The 9,067-nt window shown below is 37.3% G+C and overlaps 1 protein-coding gene across 3 annotated transcripts; it reads left to right on the top strand.

The window, feature by feature from the left end:
• Positions 1 to 607: 607 nt before the first annotated feature.
• On the top strand, positions 608 to 5,650 carry LOC148743182 (uncharacterized). 3 transcript variants are annotated; one of them, XM_088763470.1, is made up of 6 exons: positions 608 to 745; positions 2,358 to 2,429; positions 2,902 to 2,913; positions 3,412 to 3,507; positions 4,741 to 4,878; positions 5,522 to 5,650. In XM_088763470.1, exons 1-5 carry the CDS (start codon positions 715 to 717, stop codon positions 4,854 to 4,856), a joined length of 327 nt encoding a protein of 108 aa, XP_088619596.1. In that variant the 5' UTR covers positions 608 to 714; the 3' UTR covers positions 4,857 to 4,878; positions 5,522 to 5,650. The 3 variants fall into 3 exon arrangements, with proteins under 3 accessions (XP_088619596.1, XP_088619594.1, XP_088619601.1); XM_088763468.1 differs by lacking the exon at positions 608 to 745 and adding an exon at positions 1,079 to 1,334; XM_088763475.1 differs by lacking the exon at positions 608 to 745 and adding an exon at positions 1,860 to 1,963.
• The last annotated feature ends 3,417 nt before the right edge of the window (positions 5,651 to 9,067 follow it).

Genomic DNA, 9,067 nt, shown 5'->3' with positions numbered 1-9,067 from the left:
GGCGAATAATTGTTTTAGTATAATTTCAGAGCTGAACAACAGAGAAATTTCTAAAATCATAACATTTTAGTAACATTTATTAACATCTTAGTTTAACATTTTATATAAACTACGCGGAGCTGTTTATATAGCGTCATATAAGGAACCGCTCGACCAATCAGATTGCTGGAAACTCTTTGTTCAGTTCTGAAATTCTACTAATATAGTGTAATTCAATTTCTAAATAAACTGGCCTCAAGTCTGTAGATTATTTAGATCTTTCCCTTCGCAGTTTTTCTGGCTTTATACGAGGAAGTTTCTACCACTCTATCTTTATCCACATGCGCCTTATTAACTCAAAAAATTAAAACTTCTCTGTTTCCCTCGAGTGATAACCCAGAAAAAGATAAGGAAGATCTTCTTGCCTATTATAATTATTATCTTTCCATCTCTGTCGTTGCGCTAATTATAACTATTAAAGGAAAGCTCTGCTTTCCAACTCTGTCACTGATGCATGTCGATTGGACTCAATTTGCACCGCCACGTGCAAAATAAATCTCAAGTGAATGACCATGAATGGCACCTAATTATAGAATGTACCCCATAAGTAAGTTCTGCTCGCTAATTATAACTATTAAAGGAAAGCTCTGCTTTCCAACTCTGTCACTGATGCATGTCGATTGGACTCAATTTGCACCGCCACGTGCAAAATAAATCTCAAGTGAATGACCATGAATGGCACCTAATTATAAAATGCACCACATAAGTAAGTTCTGCTCGCTAATTTAGTTGTAACTATTAAACGAAAGCACACTTTTCCCCGGCGCCAGTGATAGAATAGGAAAACTATATATATATATGCTTCCTTATATTTATCATTTTATTAGGTTATGCTATTTCTAAAGAACGCAGTCCATTATCTACCTTGCAGTAACAATAATGGACTGCTCTTTTGTGATAAAGCAACAAGGTCCTACAGCTTAAACCTTATGCAATAGGTGATAACCGCTGATAATTCTCCAAAAGCTGTCCAAGTAATGATCTTGGCGAGCACAGTAAAAATTTTGTGTAGTGTGCAAACCAAAAGTTTTCAATATAAGAAACGTGACTAAGAAAGAAGGGTTGGTGCCATGCTCGAGTGATGATGTTAGTTTTCCAAAATTAAAACCTGTACATGTCACCGAACTTTCTTTGCTAGTCACGCTTCTTATAGCGAGTACTGTACTCAGTGTGTTGTTTTGCCCTTTGCACAAACTTTTCGCCGGACTCTTCAAGATGGAATTACATTTATTGCATAGGCGTTGAACATATGTTGACTACAACGAAGTATTATTACGATTGTACTTGGAGAGGAAGTTAGTGATGCACAATTTTTGGTTACGTGCGCCAGCGATAGAGTAGGAAAGTTGTGCTTACTTGCATTTATACGTTTATCGTTAGGCTATGTTTTAATTACTCATGTAATTATCTACCTTACAGTAACAACTGACTGCTCTATTATGAGAAAATAACAAGGTCTAATGACAACCTTACCGCGGTTAGTGATGACCCGATAATTGTCAGAAGGCATAGCTTTCCAACATTGTCACTCGTGCATGTCACCAACCTTTCTTTCTATCGTAGTTTCCCTTCAAAAGACTCTCTCTTAATTTCATTCGAAATAGAATTAACAAAAACGTTCATTACTACAGTTTCCTACAAATACCCTCAGTAACAAGTTTTCTTCTTGGTGTTAATCTCTAAAAGGGTATATTTAAAAATAAGGACCTTCTTGTTTGAGACACTTGATTAAACACCATGAAGCGCTCTGCAAGATATCATGGCCTCTTGAGCAAACTGAATGGGCTGCGCAATGCAATCAAATTGTTAATTTTGTCACTGGTGCATGTTTAATGAGATGTTCAATGCCATAAAACAACTCCTTTATCGAGAATTGCAAGGCATTTTATTTGCTTGAACTTCTTGTGAAGACTTCCTCAGAAAGGTAAACTCCGTTTTAGAAAACAAATGGCGGAAAATAGACAAAAGTTAAGGTCTTGCAGTAATTTTTTTTTTATGTCTCCCTCTTGTTTGTTCATGGCTGCGCGAGATTTTATCTTCATATTTAGTTGCCTTTAGAGCTATTGACCCTTGCCATTTTGCCATGCCAAAGTTAATTTAACGACACACATTCGTCAGTGTTGTTACCTATATGTTTTCCTCGCAATAAGAATAACTACAAGAGAACACAAAAACCCATAAATGGGCTAACGTATAATTTCTTTATTTTATTTTATCTAGATTTGTCTGCCATGTCTCTCGCAATAAGAATAATTACAACAGAACACAAAAACCCATAAATGGGCTAACGTCTAATTTCTTTATTTTATTTTATCTAGACTTGTCTGCCATGTCTCCCAAGCTTGGATTATTGTTGCTTATGTTGGTGCTAATGTGCAGCATTCAATATTGTAAGTATAAACATACGCACGCATATACAAGCACGCACTGACGGAACTATGCACACACGCGAAGCAACAACTACACCGGGGAGTCCTGATTTCTTAAGTCTGAAGTATGTCGCTTATACCGAGTTTCTCAAAAATGACATTACAACGCTGTGACCTGTGGATTTTCATGTCATGAACCAACGGTATGGGTCACGCTGAGAAATTTTTTCACGGTTATGGTCTTGCCAACAATGGGAAAGAGACGTGTTTTATACGTAAGACTTCTTGAGAGTTTTGAAAATCAATTGCTCTCCTTACGAGCAGAAGATTCATGCTTTGAAACATGGAGTCGCTCATTCCTGTGTACACAAATCCACGAGCAAAAAGCTGTTTTTCTTTATCGACACAGCTAAGACACTGAGCAAAGTTAACTCAAGTATTCAGTTCCAGTTTCTTCTCTTTAGTTAATTTAGTTTTAATTACTTTCTTGTAGGTGGAGCACACGGTATGTTGTTAGATTTGCTGAGTCTACAGAGCAGGTTACCAAGAGGAACTACAAACAGACTTACTTTCCTAGTTGATGGATGATTGTCCCTTCCAGGGATAAAAACTATCGCTTTTATCTTTTAGCACTGTTGTGTAGGATCAAAGAAAAAATGTCTTATTTTTCAGTGTTTCACCGTGACCTGGTTTAAGTAGATGTATTTTACAGTTCATTTTAGATGGTAATAAGCTCTTCACTTGAAACTGGCAGATCACAACGATATCCTTCCTTAGGCCTTCGATATCAAATTAAAGAGCTAAGAACATCATAACAACGGTAATATCATAACACCATCATGACAAATGAACTTGCTAAAGTGAACCCAAACACAATCTACGTTATGTACGTCTTCCTGAAGTTTTCTATCGGTGATATTTCCCCCAAAGAACTTTCGAGTGTTTAGCACGTTTAATCAAATAAACACAAACATAGGATTATCAATATTAATTTTCTTCCCAGGATGCTTTGACAAAGAAGATTGTCGAGGGACACACCCTAACGATTGCTATAACTATCACAAGTTGATAGCTTGTCCCAGAACCTGTGGCGTATGTGGTGAGGATTTTACTGCTTCAATTTATAATAACTTGTTATGCATTGGGATAGTAGCCTTAAGGTTATTTTAAAGTAGGAATCCCTGTTGACAGGCGAGGAGCCGATAAAATAAACTTTGTCAGTGGGACTGATGCAAAATTGTACCACTCAAATACCGTTCAACGCGTTAAAAAAAACCTGTAAAGTATGTTTTCACAAGAGAAGGAAAAATCTTTGTCATCTACAAGTGGTCTACCAGTGTACATTTTTGAACGTTCAACTGAGATTTGAAAGGTTAAGCAATTATTAGCAGGAAACCTCTACTTCTAAGAAAGTGAACAATTATGAGGAGGCCATGGAAGACCACGGCAGGCAATCTTTTCCAATCATTATTTTTGGAAATAAATCGATGAAAATTAATCTACTTAGCCTTTTAGGAGAAGTAAAATCACCAACTGCATTTAACAAAAGGACTTTCTGATGCAGCGGAATTAAAAAACTATATGATCGAGTGTCACTAGCACTTCATTCCAGAACTTACCTAATTTCATTAAAATCTCGTTCGTCACAATCAAGCATTTCATTGAAGTGGAGGCAAATTATTCTTTTTCATATATGCATGGGGGAATAGGTTCAAGGGTTGGTTATTTACTTATTCATTTATCTTTCATTTTTTATTTTTATTTTTATTTCATACATCTATTTTTTACTTTATACAATTATTTAATTTTGATTTTGATACTACAACTACTACTCCTTCTGATTTCTTAATTTAAATTGTTTTAGAAATACGAAAGCACTGGCAAATATCAACTGGTTCCTCTGACGATTGACCGTCCCGAGACCCCTCAATTAGTATGATAACACAGTGCTCTTAATACGAAAATCGGAATCAAAACCAACTTCCCACCTGTAAAATATCCTTTTGCTACCTTTGAGTGTCATTCCTTGGGGACCAGTGATTATGTATCTCCTGTGGCGGGAATGAGGATCATAAGAACATTTCAGACCTTTGTTGTGGGAACAGACACAATTTTATTGTGACATAAGTAAAATCTTCCGAACCCCCTCCTCTCCCCTCCCTGGCGGCCCCTTAAAGAGTATTTTCAGCTGTATTCTGTGGTATTGTATTTAAGTTAAAAAAAACAACAACAACGACAACAACCAAGACAACAAAAACAACTAAACAAGAGAACAAAGCAAATCCAAAATCAAACAAAACAAAATAGCTTTCCTTTATTTTTTTTTCATTAGAGTCCTACTGTGAGGATCGCCATCCTGACTGTAAGGCTTGGGCAGATAGGGGTGACTGTCATTACAGTCCAGATGCCGTGATCAGGATGTGCCCTGCTTCTTGTGGTGCTTGTTAGTGATTTTTAGAGACTCTGATCGGTATGTATATCGTCTTTTAGCTACGCAATATTTTTTGTTCACCTTTTTGCTTCCGGTCTATTTGCCTTCGGTTATTTGCTGAAAGCGCAATAGAAAAAATGCCTGGTACAAATACCCTCGGTCTCTGGAAAAAAATCATAAAAAATATTGTCAGCTTTTGGATGAACAAAAGAGAATAAAAACATTGTGGAGCCAAGAAAAAATAATCATAACCTGCATTTATTTGCAGTAAAAAGTGTTCCTTAGATATTCAACTCAGTTTTAAGGGGGAAAAGGTGAAATTACTTAAAGCATCAATTTAAGCAGCTAAAAAAACCTACCAAGCTGTTTTTTATAGAAACCATGCTGAGGAAGAAGTTTTCAGTTTTTTAGGTTTTTTGTTTTCTTCATCACACTGATGGTCTTCGCAGAAGATGTATTTTATTTCATCTTATTATATTACACGTTCTTCACTCTTAGAGAGAGCAGGTTGAGTTGCGAGATCAAACAACTGCTACAAAGGGGACGGCCATTATACAAGGCAATCAGAATTTATTATATATATCTTGTGGAGGTCTTGTGGTTGATTTCGATGCGAGCTCTGTTTAAGGCCAGCTGACTTTTTTCTTCTTCTTCTTAATGTTTTTTAATTTTTTTTTTTAAGGCTCGGAGGGATAGCTCAACCGATTTTACTACAGACTTTCAAGAAAACGGAGCGATGCTTTTATTCACTGTAACTGTGTACAGCAGTCAATACTAAAATGCTGACAATAAAACTGAGTTAAAAGTTGAATTTTTGTACTCTTGCTTTTTTTTAAGAGGGTTAACTTGATGCTTTTTAAGTTCAGTCCAAGTTTTCTAGGAAAAATGTGATAATTGAGATTTAACTCGAACAACATAATGTTTCGTTACATTAAGTCCATGGCCACTAAAGAAATGGCAGTGAACGTGCGTCAGACCACTTATAAATAAATTTGCTGGGATAAGGAAAAGTTTAAATTTCTTTCTTTTTTGAGATGGGTCTGTAGAAACAAGCACAATGGCAGAACTTTCTCGGCATAAACTCGAAAACTTTCTTGACAAAGAAAACTTTCCTAATAATGTAATTTCTGTAAATGGATTAAGCATAAATACTGTTGGAAGCTGCAATATCGACCAGGTGAGGAGCTTAGAATATTGAACGCCTATTATTCTTGATCTTTTGTCAAACAAAAGTAGTCGCTCTGATAAAAAAGAATTATCACCGTGTGACAAATCCGCGCCACAAAGGTGGGCGCTCTCCAACATACACAAAACACGAAACATGAACAAGCCCGAGAAGACACTCCGAAATACAACTAAATGTAGGCTTAGAAATATTTATTACTGTAACTAAGACAATATGGCAATTAAAAATTACAAACAACAAAATTAAAAAACAATAAACTAAATTATTTACCCTAATTACGATAATCATATCAAACTGTTTCCCCACTGCGATGGACATTTGTTTTTGTCGGTTCCAGCCTGGCGCGGCCGCTAACCCAGATGCCCTCCGGAGCAAATTTTCAAAATGGCGGACAAGCCAAAGAGAGATAAGAGGACCAAAGCGATTCTGCAACGATTACTCAGCATACACCCCTGTTAAAAAGGTCATTTCACAGAGAAAAGACACAAAATTGTATGATATTGAAGTCACGGAGGTTGAAAAACCCAACAAGAGACTGAAAATTCACTACATTGGCTACGGTACACGCTTCGATGAGTGGAGACCCTTCGGGGTTCTGTCCTCGTGTACCGGTTCACAAGAGCCAATACAAAAGACCAAACAATTCACAATAGCTAACCGTTAACTCCTAAACAAAGAAAGAACAATGGTAATTCCCTTGTGAACCGGTACACCAGGACAGAACCCCCTTCGGGGACGGTGAAGCATCTGAATATTTTCCTTCGAAATTGTATAGATTAGCAGGCTGCAAGAAAAATTTATTGGACGACGTTTAGGGCAAAAACAGCAATCTAACCTGAAAAAAATGTATTTATTCCGACTCTTTCGGAAAATAACTTTACAAATCTTACTTGTTTATCTCGTAAGTAAACGATGGTGAAGCGCTTTCCGAGCTACCCGATTCTTCTCCCACTGCTTCCACGCTTATAAAACAGGAAACGACCAAAAAGAGGAAGGTGTGGCTGTTTTGACTAGCCATTTGACGAGGTTAAATGTGCTCCTTGTTCGACAATTTACATATCAAAACAAAGGAAATTTATTCTTCTCTTTGATTTTGGCGGTATATTTTCAATTTGCGCTTGCATAAGAGAGAAATCGCCCAAGACTCCTTGCTCGGTCTTGTTTTGACCACGAACGCCTTCTTAATTTTGACGGACCCGCTCGGGAAAAGGTGAAAATGACGAGGGAAAAACTTTACTTTGTAGTACGAAAATACACAAAATGGAAAGCCATGATATTATAGTTCAATATTTCGGTGGTACATTGTTAACTTTTTATACAGAGAGTCGGCAAGATGATATAACACCAAAAAATCGCACTCGATTTGAGTGGGTCGATGAAGTGGGCGTGGTCACGAAATTCAGTAAGAGACTATTTGTACCCTGTGAGTTTGATATGACAATAAAACTAAATTGCTAAATTATTTACCTAAATTACTTTACAAGAGTTTACAAGAACGTAATAATTTTAAACTAGAATGCGCTAACTATATTTACAAGAGTATCATTAAGATAAAAAGGAGGGTTTTTTTTCAGTTCAGTTCGGTTAGGTTTAACCTTACGCCCGCGTCCGTGTTCTTGTCTTGCCCACAACTCATCATGCTCCACCAACAAACGGTGCCCTGCCGAAACAAACTCCCGTTTCTCCCACCAGGTTCCCGTCTCATTAGTTTTCAAATTTGCTCGTTTCCTTCGTTTCAGCTTTGCTCCGTCTTCTGAAAACTTTGCAGTTTTCAACTTTTTACTTCTCATAACTTGACTCACTCAAACTTGTCGTAACTTGACTCAGTCAAACTTGTCGTAACTTGACTCACTCAAACTTGTCGTAACTTGACTCACCCAAACTTGTCGTAACTTGACTCACTCAGACTTGTCGTAACTTGACTCAGTCAAACATGACGTAACTTAACTCACTCAAACTTGTCGTAACTTGACTCACTCAAACTTCTCGTAACTTGACTCACCCAAATTTGTCGTAACTTGACTCACTCAGACTTGTCGTAACTTGACTCACTCAGACTTGTCGTAACTTGACTCACTTAAACTTGTCGTAACTTGACTCACTCAGACTTGTCGTAACTTGACTCAGTCAAACTTGTCGTAACTTGACTCACACAAACTTGTCGTAACTTGACTCAGTCAAACTTGTCGTAACTTGACTCACTCAGACTTGTCGTAACTTGACTCACTCAAACTTGTCCTAACTTGACTCACTCAGACTTGTCGTATCTTGACTCAGTCAAACTTGTAACTTGACTCGCTCAAACTTGTCGTAACTTGACTCGCTCAAACTTGTGGTAACTTGACTCACTCAGAGTTGTCGTAACTTGACTCACTCAAACTTGTCCTAACTTGACTCAGTCAAACATGTCGTAACTTGACTCACTCAAACTTGTCGTAACTTGACTCGCTCAAACTTGTCGTAACTTGACTCGCTCAGACTTGTTGTTGAATGAGTTACTGTCTCTTCTTCCTTTAGCTCACAGTCTGGTAGATTCTTTGCACACCCGTTCCCAGGCAAATGGTTACCTACCGTAAAGTGGAACGATTTCTCTGAATGAATTTGTCAGAAATGATATTGTGCCTAGTCTTCTTTCCCTCAAATTTATCCACGCTCTTCGCTCGTAACTCGCCAACCCTCACCTCATTTCTTCGTAACCGTGGCCAAATCCTTCATTAAATACGGATGCAAGGTGCGAGAAAAAAAGGGAAGAAAACTATTGAATATTTAGAATAAGGGTTAATTACATAAGTAAAGAATAGGAATTACTTGACTAATACAAATACCACACACTAGACATATCCTAAGAGAGTAAAAAAATGCATTACATAATCCTAAGTTAATTCTTTTGAATGCGTTCATGACACTCTCCGAATTTTCGCAAGCTGGCTGTTTGGCTAGCTGTTGTTTTTTGCCTAGTATAAGAAACTCTGTTTTGTCGTCATTTAGCGTTAGATTGTCCGATATCATCCAGATCCTGAAATCACTGATGCAGTCAGTCAG

This window comes from Stylophora pistillata, chromosome 1 (genome assembly GCF_964205215.1).
Source record: "Stylophora pistillata chromosome 1, jaStyPist1.2, whole genome shotgun sequence".
NCBI classification, from domain to species: domain Eukaryota; kingdom Metazoa; phylum Cnidaria; class Anthozoa; order Scleractinia; family Pocilloporidae; genus Stylophora; species Stylophora pistillata.
Note: the sequence above shows the minus strand (reverse complement) of the source record. Positions and strands in the feature narration are given on the sequence as shown.